Raw genomic sequence first — 19,134 nt, forward strand, 5'->3', positions numbered from 1 at the left:
ATAATCCCTGCATCCGCCTACGATATCCGTTTATGACACCGTATCGAATAAAAATAATTATGGAGAGATTTAACAACAAAAAAAACCTCTGCAACATTGTGCGGAGACTGTGATCACCACCAGCCAGAACAGAGCCGTGGAAGGTTTATAGAGACTCAATGCCTGATTCACAAACACGGAGGAGGATGCATCATCAACAGCGATGCGCCACTCCGCTGCTCGTGACGCAATTATTTGGCTCATCCACCTCAAGGTATAATTATCACTGTTGTTCTACATCAAAGACAGACTGTTGGGGCAAGTGCTGTTAGCGAGTCGCACCTATGAAGGCCGGAATAGCACACGAAGGGGGTGGGTGGCTAGCGCCACGCCCGGCCGCCTCTGTTTCCCTAGTGGCGATGTTCACACATCGCACCAGGTACTCATTTGAGGTTGAGTCGACCAATGAGAGGCCCAGGACCTGCATTACCCTCTCCAACACCTCCTGGATCACCAGAGAGCGAGGAGAATGCCGAGATAGAGAAAGCGTTGGTAGAAAGATGGGGAATAGAAAGAGTAATAGGAGAGAGGCAAGGGGGAGAGAGAGGAGAGAGCCAGAAGATAGATCAAGAAGAGGAGGTAAATGCAGAGCAGAGTCAGAGGAGAGGTAGGGGAGGGAGATGGGAGAGCGAGGAGAAAGTGCAAGGTAGAGGGAGGAGAGGATAGAGGATGGGAGAGTCAGAGGAGAGGCAAGGGAAAGAGAGGGGAGAGACTATGGAGAGCGAGCATAGAAGAGAGTGAGAGGCGATACAGGGGCGAGTGAGAAGAGAGACAAGGTGTTTGGAGAGGGAGATTAGAGTGAGAGGCGAGGCAGGGGAGAGGTGTAAGAGTGAGAAGGCAAGGTAGAGAGACGAGAGAGGGAGAGTCAGAGGAGAGGCAAGGGAGAGAATGGGACAGAGAATGGGGAGAGACAGAGGGAAGGGAGAGTGAAAGGAGAAGCAGAGGGGTAGAAAGTCTTGCTGCACGTGTGTGGGCTCTAATTTCAGTGGCCCCCTCCAAATCCTCTCAGTTGCCCCCCCCCCCCCGTGACCCCCATCTCCAGTGACCCCCCCCCCCTCCAAAAGAAAAAAAAACCCTCCCCTCCATCTCGGCTCGGAACATTTCGCACCCAGCCCCTCCTCTCCGCCAGCCGCGCCTTGACGTCCCCCACCCCCTCCTTTCTCCCCACCTCCTCTCCCTCCCTCCAACCCCCTCCCCCCACTACGTCCCCCACCCTCTCACCGAGGCTGCCCATGGAATTGGGAGTGAGATTCTGGAAAGGAGGAACCGGGACGGGAGCGCGAGACGCGGAGACGCGGGCAGAGCTGCGGAACGGAGGGAGATGCTGCCGTCGGGCAAGATGCTGTAGAGATGATGTGTGTAGCGTCGTGCTATAGAGAGACATAGCATAGAGCGTGATGCTATGGGGGGGAGAGTGGCTGTTCGAGAGAGAGAGAGATGAGACAGAGCGAGAAGGTGCGGTGATGATTTAGGATGCGGATGCTATAGAGGGCAGCTGTAAGGAGATGATTGCTACATTGAGAGATGATTTATAGAGGAATATGCTGTAGGAGCGACACGCTATGGAGACAGCAGCTGTCGAGGGAGACGCTGTGGGAATGAAGAGAACGGTGCCATAGGGAGGCGAGAGAGAGACGGTACGAGGTTACGAGATGCTGTGAAAAACCAAGAGACGATATAGCAGGGAGAGAGGGATGCTGTAGATAGGAGATTGGGGAAGGCTGTAGGAGGAGAGAGACAGAGCCACAGCGAGAGAGAGGTGGTATGGAGGAAGACAGAGGCGCTGTAGAAGGGATGAGAAGTCATTGGGGGAAGGAGAAAGAAGAGCGCTGATGTGCAGGGAGCTTATTGCGGTGCAGAAGCCGCTGTAGAGAGATACGACGAGAGAGACAAGGAGAGAGAGACAGATATACTATCAGGGAAACACAGCGAGTGAGACACGGGGGAGAGACGCGGAGACAGACGGAAGGTTGCTGTAGAGACACACGGCGAAGGAACAAGGAGCTGCTGCTGATGGAGGCGCGGAGAGTCAAGGAGAGCTGCTGCAGCTGATGCAGCTCATGGGGGAGAAGACGCATTCGGCTAGAGGCAAAGAGGAGAGAGACGCTATCGTTGTAGCGAGAAGGGAGATAAAGAAGCAAGGAGCTGTTGACGCAGACAACGTAGAGTGCTGATCCTGCTTCTGAGACGCAGAGAGACACAAACACAGAGACAAGAGAGCGAGAGACAAAGACGCAGGTAAGGGACATAGAGATAAGAGACTCGAGAAGAATCCAGGAGTGTGAGACAGGAGACGGGAAGAGACAGACTCGCGAGTAGATAGACACGCAACGCAGTACACACCTAGTAAGACACAGAAAGCAGACCCCCCCCCCCCCAAGGGACAGCCCCCCCCCCAAGGGAGACAGACCCCTACCCCCACCCCGTCCCCGCTTCCTCCGGCCACCGGGGGCCCCGTAGAGGATGCGGCAGCAGCATGGGAGTGGGCGCGGGTGAGCGCGGAGGGCGGATGCTGCTCGCGACCCTGGGTGCCTTCGCCGCCTTCAGTCTTATGACGATCGCCGTGGGCACCGACTATTGGCTGTACGCGCGCGGCCTGTGTCACAGCAAGGGCAACGGCGACAATGACACCGGCAAGAAGATGCAGGAGGTGCTCACGCACTCGGGCCTCTGGAGAAAGTGCTGCCTCGAAGGTACCCGGGAGGGAGGGAGGGGGGGGAGGTCGGTTGAGAGCGAGGATTGTCTGTTGGTGATGGCCCCGGTTGGGGCGGTTGAGGAGGGGTGGTGAGGATGAGGGCGGTAGGTTTGATTAGGCAGGCAAAATGTTGATGAGATCTTGAGCGAGCGGTGAGGCTGGTGAAGGATGGTGAAGCCGATCGTGGGTTGGTGAGGCTAACAATGCTCGTACCATCCTGAGGGATGTGTGATGATTGAATGGTTTGGTGAGAGTAGTAAGGCTAAATAAATATTTTTGGTGAGTTCTTTCGGGATGGTGAGGGTGGCGATGATGGAAATGTAGGCGCAATCCTCAGGGTTGTGTGAGACTGGTGAGGTTGATGAGGGGCTTGGTGAGACTTGTGACGTCTGTCGGGCAGCTGAGCCTGATGAGGCTTTTACAAGTTTGTGAGGCCAGTTGAGTTGGGCGGTTGGAGGAGTCACTGAGACTGGTGAGGCTATACGTGTGGGGGAGTTGGTGAGGTTAGTGGAGTGGTGTGAGTTGGTGAGGCAAGATGGGTGGGTAATTTGGTGAAGAGTAGAGGTATGGATGAGTTGGTGAGAGTAAAGGTGTGGGTGAGTTGGTGAGGCTCGAGGTGTAGGTGAGTGTGTGAGGGTAAAAGAGTGGTTGCTTTGATGAGGCTATAGGTGTGGGTGAGTTGGTGAATCTTGAGGTATGGGTGAGTTTGTGAGGTTAGAGGGGTGGCTGGGATGAGTGTCGCGGTTGTGGTGAGCGTTGTGGTAGATATTTTGAGGAGTGTTGTAGATATGAGGAGTCTTGTGGTTGTGGTGAGGATTGTGGCTGCACTGAGCGTTGTGGTGAGTGTTGTGGTGAATGGTGTGGTCAGTGTTGAGGCTGCGATGTGGTTGTGGTGAGTAGTGTGGTTGTGGTGTTAGTTTTGCCGTGAGTGTTGTGGCTGTGGTGAGTGTTATGGTAGTGGTTAGTGTTGTGGTTATGGTGAGTGTTGTGGTTATGGTAAGTGTTGTGGTTATGGTTATGGTGAGTGTTGTAGCTGGAGTGAGTGTTGTGGCCGTAGTATGAGTGTTGTGGCCGTGGTGAGCGTTGTGGTGAGTGTTGTGGCTGTGGTGAGTGTGGTGGCTGTAGTGAGTGTTGTGGTCGTGGTGAGCGTTGTGGTGAGTGGTGTGGCTGTTTTCAGTGCTGTGGCTGTGGTGAGTGTTGTGGTAAGTGTATTGGCTGCGGTGAGTGTTGTGGCCGCGATGGGCGTTGTGGTGAGCGTTGTGGTGAGTGGTGTGGCTGTTTTCAGTGCTGTGGCCGTGGTGAGTGTTGGGGTGAGCATTGTGGTGAGTGTTGTGGCTGTAGTAAGTGCTGTGGCTGTGGTGAGTGTTGGGGTGAGCATTGTGGTGAGTGTTGTGGCTGTAGTAAGTGCTGTGGCTGTGGTGAGTGTTGGGGTTTATGAGGCCGGTGCGGCCGGTCACTGCGACCCACAGCCCCTGCGTGAAGGCGGTGATGGCGGCACCGGTGAAATCTCAGGTCCATTGTTGTGTCAAGCGAGTGCGAGGCGCTCGGGAGGTGGGGGGTGAGGGGAGGGGTTGTGGCGGGTGAGGGGAGGCGGTAGCGTGCAAGGGAGCGAGGGGGGACGGCTGTGTCACCAATAGAATAAAAACTGAGATTAGAACCCGGTTCACGGTGGGGTTTGGGATTGTAACGTCACACATCGGCCTCACGCTTTCCCTACCCCTATCTCTATTCTATCTTTACCGCTATATCGAATCCCTATACTTATATCTTGATTTGAAGCTTTCGTGACTGCAGGAATCCATACTCTTTGGTTCTTTCGGTATGTATTTCAATCCCTACCCTGATCTCTATCCCTATCGCTATATTTATTCCGACTCCTATCCCTGTCTCTCTCCATCTACCCTGCACTATCTCTATCCCGGCCCCTATCTCTATCCCTACGCCTATCTCTACCCCCTATCTCTATCCCTACGCCTATCTCTACCCCCTATCTCTACCCCTATCTCTATCCCTACGCCTATCTCTACCCCCTATCTCTACCCCTATCTCTATCCCTACGCCTATCTCTACCCCCTATCTCTACCCCTATCTCTATCCCTACCCCTATCTCTATTGCTACCTATATCTCTATTTATGCCCTATATCTATATCTAGCCAAATCTATTTTCATACCCCTATGTCTATCCATATATCTTTATCTCTATCCTTGCTCCTACCTCTATGCTAAGCTGCTGTTTCTGTTTTATTGGCGAAATAATAACCATCCCATGGTGCGTTTATACTCCCGGCTCTTCGTCCAGACGTTTCGAGCGTTCTCCTCTAGCACGCGTGGGGTTTTCTCCGGTCACTAGTGTGCCCTCATCATAAACACTCAACGAGGAATTGGCGACACAGCCCCACGCGGGACGCTCCTGAAAATGACCTTATCAGACTCAGTGAGGCCTTTATGGAGAAATAAAGGATGCTCGGTTGATATTGTTGTTGTTTTGAGGGGTGGGGTAAGAAGGGGGTGGGGGACAAGGGCGAAGGGGGGTGGGCGAAGGGGGTTAGGACCCCCTGGGGGTTGCGGGAGAGATGCGCGTGCACAACAAGATGGCGGGGGCGTTGGGCGCTTTCACGGGCGTCGCGGGCACGCGCTTTGTTAGGGAGGGAGGGGACATGGCTGGCTTTTGCCTCCCTCCCCCTCTCTTCTGCGCCTCTCACTCCATCTCCTTCCTCTCTCTCCCCCCAGCTCTGTCTCTCTCCATCTCCCCGACATCTGTGTGTTTATTCATCGCCCATACCTTTCCCCGTGTGTCTGTCGCTCCATCTCTCATTACACTGCCTTCCTCCCTCCCCGGCCTCCCTTAAACTCCTCCTCTGCGTGTGTTACTCCATCTCTCATTCCCTCTCCACTGTGTATCTCGTTGCATCTCTCACTTATTTCCCCATCTCTGACTCTCTCCATCTCTCATCCTCTGTCTCCATCCATCTCCATCTCCTCTACTCTCTCCCCCTCAACCAATGTCTCTTCTCTCCTTCCAGACTTTCCCTTTTCTTTCTTCTCCACCTCTCTCTACCTTCTCTCCACCTCTCTTTCGCCATCTCTCCCCATTCTCCTCTCACCGTGACGATCTCCATCTCACTCCCGACTACCCAAGAGGCAGTGGAAGGACCGTCATTTGCGCTTGGCCCCGGGTGCGCGACTGTCCACATTACAGTGCCGGGATTCACGGCCACTGATTTGCGTTCGTTGAGCGAGCTCGACTACGATTAGACATTCGCTGCACTCGCCATGGCTAAAGTAGTGCGTGTGCATGGTGTAATGTATTGCCCCTTGCTGTTGCGGGAAAGATAATGTGCATACCCTGTGACATCGCCATCAGCAAGAGAATACCGTTGTGGGCTGCGGGTGTCATTGATGAAAATAATATATTTGAAAAAAAATCCAACATCAAAATGAAATTAGCACGCGAGTCTCTGTGGACGCGGATTCCTGGTCTCCGGTTACAGCGGTAATGCATTTTAAACGACTCTCAAACTGAATAACAAGATACGTTCAATTTCAACGAGCTCTCACTTTGTTAAATAGACGGAGTCAATACCAAAAGGCGATTCATATCTCAATGAGAAACTCGCCTACTTAAATTATGTCAACGTCAAGCCACAGGAAAGAGGCATTGAATCTCGGTTGGTAAAATAAATGGCATCGATCACGATAGAATGGGATTTTTTTTGGTACGGTTAAATACGTGACTCAAATCGCACGGGATAATCTCAAAACGAGCTTGCATTTTGCTAAATAAAGATGTCAGCACAAAGGCAGCAGTTAATCGCAGCGGTCTCTCTAGGGGCTGCGGTCGTCCTTGTAAAAGAGCCGCTTAGCTCAATGGGCCTTAACCAGCTGAAATAATAAACTCCGAGTCTCTCGCCTACAGCAAGTTGAAGGGCGTCAATCGCGACGGACAATGGCTCGCACGGATTTTAATAAAGACCTAACGCACGCGAATCGCACGAGATAGCGATTTCTCAATGGGCTCGCTCTCACGTGGCTTAAACAAAGGACGTAAATCACAGCGGGTAATTAATCTCAAAGGGTCCTTCCTCGCCTGGTTAAATAACGGACATCGCCGGGTCTCTCTGTTCGCTACGGGCCGCCCTTCAGCACCGGCATGCGTGGACAGCGCCTCAACCCCCCCACCCCACCAGACGTGTGACGTCATCACGAAGTGAGGGAGGAGAGGTGGGTTACAATGCGTGGCGTCATCGCGGCTTGCCTTAAACGCGGTGACGTAATCGCAGATGAATCACGCGGATGACGTCACCGCGAATGAAGCACGCCCGGTGACGCCATAGCCCAGGAGCCACAATGAAGTAAATTACAATTAAACAATTTGCTGCGGCAGTGCTGCTGCTACTGCCAGTGGTGCATAAGTACAAATTTAACAACAGCAAAAAGCTAAACACATGTTCAATAAGACAGTGGGGTCAATGGGCGACGTTTCGGGCAATGGTCTTTGTTTCAAAGCACACGAGACATAGAGAAATGTAATTTGACAATGGGCCGTCACGGCGCACCATAAACACAACGCTATGCCCATCAGCCAATCAATATGCGCCTCGGTTGTCAATGCTTTCCAACAGCAATCGTTCAAGCAACAATGCATATTCAATATTTGTTAATAACGATGGTGCTGATGGTTAATGCTGAGGTAAACTTAGTGCTGATGTTATGGAAAATGCTAAGGGAAAGTCAGTGCTGATGTGAATGATGACGATAAACTCAGTGTTGATGTTGATGGTAAATGCTGAGGTAGACTCAATATTGATGTTAGTGATGGTGGTAAATGCTGAGGTAAACTCAGTATTGATGTTAATGATGATAAATGCTGAGGTAAACTCAGTATTGATGTTAATGATGGTGGTAAATGCCGAGGTAGATTCAGCATTGATGATAATAATGGTGGTAAATGCTCAGGTAAACTCAGTATTGATGTTAATGATGGTGGTAAATGCTGAGGTAAACTCAGTATTCATGTTAATGATGGTGGTAAATGCTGAGGTAAACTCGCGTATTGATGTTAATGATGGTGGTAAATGCTGAGGTAAACTCAGTATTGATGTTAATGATGGTGTTAAATGCTGAGGTAAACTCGCGTATTGATGTTAATGATGGTGGTAAATGCTGAGGTAAACTCAGTATTGATGTTAATGATGGTGGTAAATGCAGAGGTAAACTCAGTATTGACGATAATAATGGTGGTAAATGCTCAGGTAAACTCAGTATTGATGTTAATGATGGTGGTAAATGCTGAGGTAAACTTAGTATTGATGATAATAATGGTGGTAAATGCTGAGGTAAACTCAGTATTCATGTTAATGATGGTGGTAAATGCTGAGGTAAACTCAGTGTTGATGTTAATGATGGTGGTAAATGCTGAGGTAAACTCGCGTATTGATCTTAATGATGGTGGTAAATGCTGAGGTAAACTCAGTATTGATGTTAATGATGGTGGTAAATGCTGAGGTAAACTCAGTATTGACGATAATAATGGTGGTAAATGCTCAGGTGAACTCAGTATTGATGTTAATGATGGTGGTAAATGCTGAGGTAGACTCAGTATTGATGTTAATGATGGTGGTAAATGCTCAGGTGAACTCAGTATTGATGTTAATGATGGTGGTAAATGCTGAGGTAAACTCAGTATTGATGTTAATGATGGTGGTAAATGCCGAGGTAAACTCAGTATTGATAGTATTGATGATGGGAAATGCAGTGTCTCTGTGTCAGTGACAGCCGTTATTGATGATTTTAAATGCGGTGATTATGTTAATGATGGTAAATGATGAGGTAAACTAAATTGTTGATGTTAACGGTTTGTGGCAAATTATGAGGAAAACTCAACGTTGATGTTATTGATGAGGTAAACGACTCACGATGGTGATGATAGTTTCAGTGTTTTTTCTGCTATAGTTGGCAATGGCGCTGCTGCTGCTGTTACAGCTTGAGCTGTTATTGTTGCTGCTACTGCTGCTATCGCCACTTCTGCTCCTGCCGAGTGTCACTCCGACTGTTGCAGCTGATGTTGCTGATGTTGCACAGAGTTGTGACACGGCCTATGCTTTCCCCTTATATACAAAATGACACCTTGCCATATTTACACTATGTTACCCTATTTGTATTTTTATGTATTTTTAGATTGTATCTTATAGCTACTTTATATTCAATATTTATTCAAAATTTTACATACTTTAGCCCCTTAGTTTAGTTAGACTTTGTACATTTAGTATAGTTAGACTTGTATACCACTTATTTAAGATTTACGATTCCTATATGTTGAATGTATGCACCTTCCTGCCAAAGTAAATTCCTTGTCTGTGCGAACTTTCATGGCGAATAAAACCCTTTCTGATTCTGATCCCCCAGGGGAGCTGAAGGGCGCTTGCAAGAAGATTGACTACTTCCCTGACGACCAGGACTATGAGAAGGGCAGCGCGGAGTACCTGCTGCGTGAGAGAACGCACACCTGGGCGATTAGATACACATACACACCTGGGCGATTAGATACACATACACACCTGGGTATACCTGGGCAATCTTATACACATACACACCCTGGCGATCTTATACACATACACACCTGGGCGAATAGATACACATACACACCTGGGCACACCTGAGTGATCTTATACACATACACACCTGGGCGATCTTATACACATACACACCTGGGCACACCTGGGCGATCTGATACACATACACACCTGGGCGATCTTATACACATACACACCTAGGTAGACCTGAGTGATCTGATACACATACACACCTGGGCATAGCTGGATGATCTTATACACATACAGGCCTGGGCGATCTTATACACATACACACCTGGGCACACCTGAGTGATCTGATACACATACATTCCTGGGCAATCTTATACACATACACACCTGGGCACACCTGAGTGATCTTATACACATACACACCTGGGCACACCTGAGTGATCTTATACACACCTGAGTGATCTTATACACATACACACCTGGGCGATCTTATACACATACACACCTGGGTATACCGGGGTGATCTGATACACATACACACCTGGGCACACCTGGGCGATCTTATACACATACACACCTGGGCGATTAGATACACATACACACCTGGGCACAACTGGGCGATCTTATACACATACACCTGGACGATCTTATACCCATACACACCTGGGCACACCTGAGTGATCTTATACACATACACACCTGGGCACACCTGAGTGATCTGATACACATACACACCTGGGTGATTTTATACACATTCACACCTGGGCGATCTTATACACATACACACCTGGGTGATCTTATACACATATACACCTGGGCGATCTTATACACATACACACCTGGGCACACCTGGGCGATCTTTTACACATACACACCTGGGCACACCTGAGTGATCTGATACACATACACACCTGGGTGATCTTATACACATACACACCTGGGCACACCTGAGTGATCTTATACACATACACACCTGGGTGATCTTATACACATACACACCTGGGCACACCTGAGTGATCTGATACACATACACACCTGGGTGATCTTATACACATACACACCTGGGCGATCTTATACACATACACACCTGGGCACACCTGGGTGATCTTATACACATACACGCCTGGGAATACCTGGGTGATCTGATACACATACACACCTGGGCACACCTGGGCGATCTGATACACATACACACCTGGGCGATCTTATACACATACACACCTAGGTAGACCTGAGTGATCTGATACACATACACACCTGGGGATAGCTGGGTGATCTTATACACATACAGGCCTGGGCGATCTTATACACATACACACCTGGGCACACCTGAGTGATCTAATACACATACATTCCTGGGCGATCTTATACACATACACACCTGGGCACACCTGAGTGATCTTATACACATACACACCTGGGCACACCTGAGTGATCTTATACACATACACGCCTGGGAATACCTGGGTGATCTGATACACATACACACCTGGGCACACCTGGGCGATCTGATACACATACACACCTGGGCGATCTTATACACATACACACCTAGGTAGACCTGAGTGATCTGATACACATACACACCTGGGGATAGCTGGGTGATCTTATACACATACAGGCCTGGGCGATCTTATACACATACACACCTGGGCACACCTGAGTGATCTAATACACATACATTCCTGGGCGATCTTATACACATACACACCTGGGCACACCTGAGTGATCTTATACACATACACACCTGGGCACACCTGAGTGATCTTATACACATACACACCTGAGTGATCTTATACACATACACACCTGGGCGATCTTATACACATACACACCTGGGTATACCGGGGTGATCTGATACACATACACACCTGGGCACACCTGGGCGATCTTATACACATACACACCTGGGCGATTAGATACACATACACACCTGGGCACAACTGGGCGATCTTATACACATACATCTGGACGATCTTTTACCCATACACACCTGGGCACACCTGAGTGATCTTATACACATACACACCTGGGCACACCTGAGTGATCTGATACACATACACACCTGGGTCATTTTATACACATTCACACCTGGGCGATCTTATACACATACACACCTGGGTGATCTTATACACATATACACCTGGGCGATCTTATACACATACACACCTGGGCACACCTGGGCGATCTTTTACACATACACACCTGGGCACACCTGAGTGATCTGATACACATACACACCTGGGTGATCTTATACACATACACACCTGGGCACACCTGAGTGATCTTATACACATACACACCTGGGTGATCTTATACACATACACACCTGGGCACACCTGAGTGATCTGATACACATACACACCTGGGTGATCTTATACACATACACACCTGGGCGATCTTATACACATACACACCTGGGCACACCTGGGTGATCTTATACACATACACGCCTGGGAATACCTGGGTGATCTGATACACATACACACCTGGGCATACCTGGGCGATCTTATACACATACACACCTGGGCATACCTGAGTGATCTGATATACATACACACCTGGGAATACCTGGGTGATCTGATACACATACACACCTGGGCATACCTGGGTGATCTTATACACATACACACATGGGTATACCTGAGTGATCTGATACACATACACACCTGGGTATACCTGGGCGATCTTATGCCCATACAACCTGTGCACACCTGGGTGATCGTATACACATACACACCTGGGTATACCTGGGCGATCTTACACACATACACACATGGGTAATCAGTGATCTTACACACATACACACCTGGACGATCTTATACACGGTACCAGCACTTGCCCCAGGCTACATGGGGAATCTTTGTCTTGTTTTTACGTATGTATGTTTGTTACCAGCGTTGTCAAGATCGACCTTTGTGGAGGAGGTTCGTAAAGGTCACTTCCTTGGGAGTTTGTGGCAGTCGCCCTCCAGCAACAACGGAGGGCAGAGGAGTGACGCTCACAACAATGGGCAGAGCGCCGGGTGGCTAAAACGCAGAAAGTTGGCACAGTAGGAACCACAGTTGGTGCATCTGCCAGTCACCTCAGGCAGAAAACCCATGGGTCTGTTCCGTGACCTCCTGCCAGGGGGCCTTTTATACTTCACCTGGTTTCAAAGTGCACCTAGCATGGCACAAGCGCCACGATGACATCACTGCCACTTAACAGTGAACGGCGGTTTTGTTGTTGTCGTCGTTGTTATAGGCGTGGTGCGAGCGTCCAGCGCGTTCCCCATCCTGAGCGCGACGCTGCTGCTGTTCGGCGGCGTCTCGGTGGCAGCGAGTGAACTTTACAAGCGCAAGCACAACATCCTGCTGGGCGCTGGCATCTTCTGCGTGTCCGCGGGTGAGCACCGCCAGCTCCGGCTCTCAAACTCGAGCACTAACACCACACTCCCCACTTAAATTTCCAACACGCTCGTCAACAACAATGTGGGCCTTTGCAGAAAACAAAATGTATGCGTGTATATACATATATTCGGCGACGTTTCAGGCAATGACCCTTCACAGCACAAGAAGGGCCATTACCCGAAACGTTGCTGATTACGTATTGTCTTTTTTTCTTTCATGGCCAGTGTTGTTGACGAGTATTTTGAGTATTTTTTTGATAATTCTGCTTTGTGCACCAGTGCAGCATCAGCATCACCAAATGCTTAGTTTACTACCTGCATAGGCACATTTAATAAACAAAACCTCAACACATGCATTCGTCAATAAGGCAGCCTTAATTAGGGCTTCATTCTGATCAAGCTGGTAGCTGTTCTTGGCTGAGCTCCAGAAAATGTTTCCCCAACCACCTCCTGGTGCTGATAGGGGGGGGAGGGAAGTCCAGGTGGTTGGGGTGTCCTTGGAAAATATTCCACCCCTCCGGCGTGTGTCTCCCGCGCGTCTCCCAGGCCTGAGCAACATCATCGGCATCATCGTGTACATCTCGAGCAACTCATACGACCCGGCGCAGAGTGACTCCAAGAAGAGCAGCTACCAGTACGGCTGGTCCTTCTACTTCGGCGCGCTCTCCTTTGTCCTCGCCGAGGTGGTGGGCGTCGTTGCAGTCCACGTCTACATCGACAAGACGCGGGTGGCCCGTGCACGGGCCCGCCCGCACCAGCTGCAGCACCTCAAGCGGCCCGCGCCAGCCCCGGGGCCCTACTCCACGTACCGGGCGCGCTACCGCCGCCGCTCGCGATCCTCGTCGCGCTCCAGCGACCCTGCTCGCTCCCGCGACGCCTCGCCAGGCCTCCTCCCTCCACAGTCGCTCCAGCACCAACAGCAGCATCAACAGCAGCACCAACAGCAGCAGCTACTGCCCCTGGGGGCACCGAGGTTGACGCAGGTGGGGCCTCCCATGCCAATGGCCGTCACGGACATCATCCCCATGTACGCGCTGCAGGCCACGCCAGGCCGCGATGTGTCGTCTGGCTCCGCCTACAATTCTGTTCGTGGGCCACCCGGTCCCTTCCTGCAGCCCCACGCGTTCTCGAGCAAGGACGACTTTGACGACTCGACGCTGCCGCTCGCGAACCGACGAACTACGCCCGTGTGAGCATGGGGTGGTGGGCGGCAAGGAACGTGGGGTGGGGGTGAGGGGCGCCCAGGACGTTCCCACGATGGCATGATGCTGGTGATGGAGGTCATGATAGGAAACTGGCAATGATCAAGGTGATCGTAATGATGATAATGATGGTGGTGATGATGAAAGCCACAATGACACACTGGCGGAAATGGTGGTGATGGTGGCGGCTCATGTAGACGAAGGTAACAAGGATGAAGTGGTGGAGATGGTGGTGATCAAATTCACGATGAGCAACTAGTGGTGGTGATGGTAATAATTGTTAGCGGTAGTGTCTCAATGATGTAGAGGGTTGTCAAGATACTGGACTGGCAGTGATGGTCATCATACTCACTGCTAGTGGTGGTGGTGGTGCGTCAGTCATGATAATGAACTGGCGGTGGTGATAATGAAGATGGCGCTGAAGAAGATGATGTTAATAATGGTGATGATTACGATGGTGGTCACGATTGTGTTGGTAGTAGTCGTGTTTACGATCATGATGGTGGTCATGATGATGATGGTAGTGATGATGGTAGTGATGATGGCGAAGCAGCCGGTGCTGGTGATGGTGCTGGGGGAATGGGTCAGGGACCAGATTTCAGTGTTTAATGTTGTGATGTTTGTTGAAAGAAAATGTTTTAAAAGGTGCACGTGGGCAGTGGCCCCACACATAGCTACATATACATAGCTGCACACACAAATAGGTATATACACATCACCCACACACATATAAACATATACTGTACAAATCACACACATATATAATACATACGTACAACACGTATATACACACTTAAGGCTAACACGGAGATACTAAATGCGTACAGGTACATAGCGACACTAAACACAAATTAAAGAAAACGTACACAGAACACACATAGGTACATAACGACGCACACACGTACTGACATTCGCACACACTCATAGATATATTCACAAACAGAGATGCGCGCACTAACACAAGACACACGTACATACATACAACACACGTACATACATACACACATCGATACAAACGTACATACAAACGTAAATAAAATAAACCCAGAACACGTGTATAAAGTGACCTCAATGAAGACGTCATGGCCATTTGAGACGGCCCACGCGCCGCGTCCCAGTGTACACCTGGGTCATCCCGTGTGCACCTGGATCCCTGTCTGCCCCCCCCCTCCCCAGGGTGGACTCCCCCCTTCACTCCCCCACCCCAATGCCCCCCCCCCATACCTTCCCCCTCCCCCCGCGGGGCCGCTCGCAGCGAGCCGCGTCTCTCAGTGCCATTAAGCGACACTCGTATGAATGAATGCCTTACTTCACACCCGTGTTGCACTCGTGACCACGGTCCGTCTTGCCTAGGGGAGGAGGGAGGGAGAGGGGAGTAAATTCCACATTCCCATGACTGGGGCGGGGGTGCGTAGAGCAGTTCAACCACAGTGGCGATGATGATCACAATAATAAAACGCGCTGCTACAAATAACGGGGCGACGGGTTCAGAATCCGCGTCCTCACAGGGAGGTGTCACTCGGTTCGAATCCAGATGAGGGAGCGAGGTGTGCCAAACTGTGCCCAGGTGTGCCTAGGTGCTTATACGAAGTGATGTGTAGAGATATTTAGGTAGAGAGATGTAGGATGAATTCGATGCAGTTCTCCGCTCTGTGTCTGACTTTCGCCACCGCTGTAAATTCAGGTGCAGCAGCTAAATCTGCGGAAGTTTCGCCTCTCGCTAATCCATAGCGCAACAAAGAAAAACTGAACTCTGAATTTACAGCCGTATATATAGCTGCAACCACAGCCGCAGATCTGTGTCAACGCATAAACAACCGAGCGAGCGTAACTTTGTTTGTGTGAAGGTGACTTCCGCGGATGTCTATTGTCTCGGGACCCAAAGTGATGTAGCTGCCCCTCACCCCCTCCAAGTGTCAATGTGGGGACAGCCGTGGTCACGTGTTCAGAGAATTTATTTCCCAAACCTCTCTGCGCGCGAAACATAATAGTATTTTATTTATATTTGTACCGTGTATTTTTTGTATTAGTTTTTACATTTATTTATGTATTAATTTGTATACCGATTTATTTATTTACTTAATTACACCTGAAAAACTCTCCACGCCAGGTGAGCGAATGGGTCACGTGTCTACCAGCAGAGCGCAGTGTCGTTTTGTAACAGATTCCCTAGCCAATCACCGCGCGTCTCCTAAACCGCTCCTCACACCTCCTCTCTCCTTCTTGCCACTCCTTTCGCAACTGCTCTTAGTTCCACTTAACTCCTCACTCCACGCCTCTCATCTTACTTCCATCCACCTCTTCTTCACTTCGTTACCTCTCCTCCACTATTCTCTCACCTCCTCACACCATGATCCTCTCTTGACCTCTCTTTTCTCACCTCTTCTGACTTCTCTCTTCTGAAGCAATAGCGTCGCGACCTACGCTCATGGTTGTCATCACGCCTCCGCGATTCGACCCGACCTTTCCTTCCTTCATTCATCATTCATTCAAAGTCCGATGTCAATCCACTGCTGAATGAACGCCTCCCCAAGCTGTGTCGGTCATGACATTACCCGACCTGATATGACCTGACCCGACCCCACAAACCTGATATGACCTATATGACCCTACCCAACCAGACCCGATCAACTGTCGGCTTGTGACTCCAGGTTGAGGAGGCTGCAATCTCCATCTCGGTTTTTCCCACGATCAGGTGTCAGCACATGCAGGTGGGTTCATGGAGTCACTGGAATGCGCTGTCAGTGGCTTCATCATCAGCTCTTTCTCCGCTAGACGTGAGAGCACGGTGTGCATCGCGGCGGTCTTGGTGAGAGCGCAACACTCCAGCATCTCGTTATCCACCTATTCACCACCACCATCACTCGATCCCTGTGTCAATCCACTCATCAATGAATCTACCTACACCTCGCGGCATCCGAAACTTGAAAAGCCAGGGCGCACCAGTGTTGATTCTGGTATCCAGTGAACAAGAGGGAACAAGGGGAGAGTCTGGGCAGCGGAATCGATTTGGGTGTGGAGAGGCAACTATATCTACAGCCTCGGTGTAGAACTCCGCAAGTGGCGTGAGACCCCGACAGCGGACTTTGGAGGTCACGTGCTGCCTGCGCTCCCGCTGCGGGATGTGGCAGAAGGAAACGATGGCGATAGGAGTGGTAGCATCAGTGGCCGTGATGATGATGCCCTCTTTCATTTGTCAATTTGAATTTGAGTGCCTCCCCAGCCACCTCGAGGAGCTACCTCTTAATTCTGGGCACAGAGTGGTTAGTGGGGGGGGGGCATTGCTGTTTATTAGGGGGCATGGAGCCCCCCCCCCCCGTATCCCGCCCCCCCCCTCCAAATCCTCTAGGATCGCCACAGACTGGAGCCACGCGCCGACACTAACCCTATTCCTTGTTGGGCACAGCCCCGGAAGCGGCTGCCCGTTATGTGCAAAGAGCTACTGTCCATTATTAAATGTGCCGGTGCCAGCGCCAGCTCGTGAGCTGTTGCCCATAAGGCCTCGGAACACTGAGCCGCGTTTGAGTCCGGGAGTGAGTTTCCCTGCTGCTGTAGGTGTCATCTGGGTTTCAAACTACAAACCCAAACCCAGAAAGCTGGATTTTTTAATATAAATAAAAGCGGCCGGTTGCATAAATAATTGAGGGTAATTCTCACTTTGTGTAGTTTGACACTTAAAGCAATATAAGTTACTGGGTGGAAGGGATTACTCGCGTTTTATGTAACCGGACACTGAGGCTTTAGAATCAGGGGTTTAATTTAGCATTTATTATGTTCGGCTGATCGTGGCCACGTGATCAGATTCATTGCCTCCCTGTACAATTTGCTCCAAATTTGAGTAACAGCTGTCTCCTTATTTAACGAGCAGCGCCTGCTTTTTGTACGGAGTATCTGCTTAGTGTACAGCTCGTTGTCTGTTGTGTGTACCCATGTCTAGTTTGTCAGCCGTGTGTACAGCTCTCTGGTCTGCTGTTGCGCATACAGCTGTCTGGTTTATGTGCTGTGCGTACAGCAGTCTGCTCTGTCTGTTGTTCGTACAGCTGCCTGGTCTGTCTGTTGTACGCACAGCTATTTGGTCTCTCTGCCGTGCGTACAGCTGTCCGGTCTATCTGCTGTGTATTATAGCTGTGTGTAACTACAGCTCCCTAACCACCCCCACCCCCATGCGGTTGATTTATCAGCAGGGAAACTCGCTTCCAGATGAATCCGCACGCGTCTTGCGTCCTAATGTTCTGTGTCCGAGTTGCGGTAAACACCTATAGCGGAATTTGATTCCATTACTCTTGTCGTTTGTGAAAGTGTAACAATTTCAGAGTGAATCCGTCACTTTAGGGGGGGTGTTTAAAAACCCATCGGTCACTGAGCCTTCATAACCCTGGTCCACGCGAAGCGATTTTGGTTAAATCAGGGCGATTAACCGAGCGAGTGTCGCACGGAAGAGTCATCGCGCCACCGTTCCGCGCGAGACACTGGGCGCCTCCCACGCACGTGTCGCCAAACTCAGCTATTTGCTCGCTAGGTCTCGAATGCGACTTATTGGGTTTCTCGAGTGCCAGAATTTTTTTGATCAATTTGGTCTAGCGACACATTTTTAACTACTTTCTCAGACAAATGCATTGTTTCAGATTTCGGAACGGCTCCGGCTTTGTATCACGGTTCCTGCATCAGTCGACTGTGTGTGATAACTCCGGTAAGTTGTCTCAGTGGCTGATCTAACGACTTTACAAGCTATATCTACAGCGACATCTAGCGCCTTTTTTTTAGGTTATAGTGGGCGACTTTCCTCATCTCGGGAGTTGGCAACGCTTCTTATTCCAATGGAGAGAGACGGATTCAACTCGCTCGGTTGTTTCCGAGTAAAACTGTGGGTTTTTTTGTTGTTGTTGTTTTGTTTAATCGCTTGCGTTGTGCGACCGGGCGTTGAAGCGTCACGTGTGCGTCGCGGCTCCAAGACGCTGAACCTTGCGCGGGTTTAAGAGCCATAATTATCATATTTAAAGGACTAATTAATTAGATTATTTTTTCTAATGCTCAAGCAAAAGGTGGCTTGGTCCATGCGTCGCGTTTCTAAGTTGGTCTCGGCTCGGGGTGGAGAGAGAATAAAGGGAACAGCGTGGAGGGAGGAGGTCCAATGCAAGCATTTGCGTGCTCACCACCACGTGATCCTCCTGCGTGTGCGAGTAAGGAGGATGGGTGATGTGTGGTGGACAGTTGAGTGATGTTATGGGCGATGGTGGTCGACATTGAGTGATATGGTGATGGAT

The 19,134-nt window shown here is 50.1% G+C and overlaps 1 protein-coding gene across 1 annotated transcript; it reads left to right on the forward strand.

Annotated features, from left to right (window-relative positions):
• The first annotated feature begins 1,240 nt into the window (after positions 1-1,240).
• On the forward strand, positions 1,241-19,002 carry LOC116956278 (voltage-dependent calcium channel gamma-2 subunit-like). Its single transcript, XM_032977744.2, has 4 exons — positions 1,241-2,732; positions 9,141-9,224; positions 12,524-12,664; positions 13,215-19,002. The coding sequence occupies exons 1-4, from the start codon at positions 2,516-2,518 to the stop codon at positions 13,859-13,861; spliced, it is 1,089 nt and encodes a 362-aa protein (XP_032833635.1). The 5' UTR covers positions 1,241-2,515; the 3' UTR covers positions 13,862-19,002.
• Positions 19,003-19,134: the final 132 nt, after the last annotated feature.

This window comes from Petromyzon marinus, chromosome 3, assembly GCF_048934315.1.
Source record: "Petromyzon marinus isolate PM22_M1 ecotype Great Lakes invasive population chromosome 3, UKy_Petmar_22M1.pri1.0, whole genome shotgun sequence".
NCBI classification, from domain to species: Eukaryota; Metazoa; Chordata; class Hyperoartia; order Petromyzontiformes; family Petromyzontidae; genus Petromyzon; species Petromyzon marinus.

Excerpts from the sequence above, each read along its gene's own strand:
- LOC116956278 (XM_032977744.2), top strand. The coding sequence starts at position 2,516 with ATGGGAGTGGGCGCGGGTGAGCGCGGAGGGCGGATGCTGCTCGCGACC. Across the intron at positions 9,225-12,523 it reads CAGCGCGGAGTACCTGCTGC|GCGTGGTGCGAGCGTCCAGC; the intron begins GTGAGAGAACGC and ends TCGTTGTTATAG. Across the intron at positions 12,665-13,214 it reads CATCTTCTGCGTGTCCGCGG|GCCTGAGCAACATCATCGGC; the intron begins GTGAGCACCGCC and ends CGCGTCTCCCAG.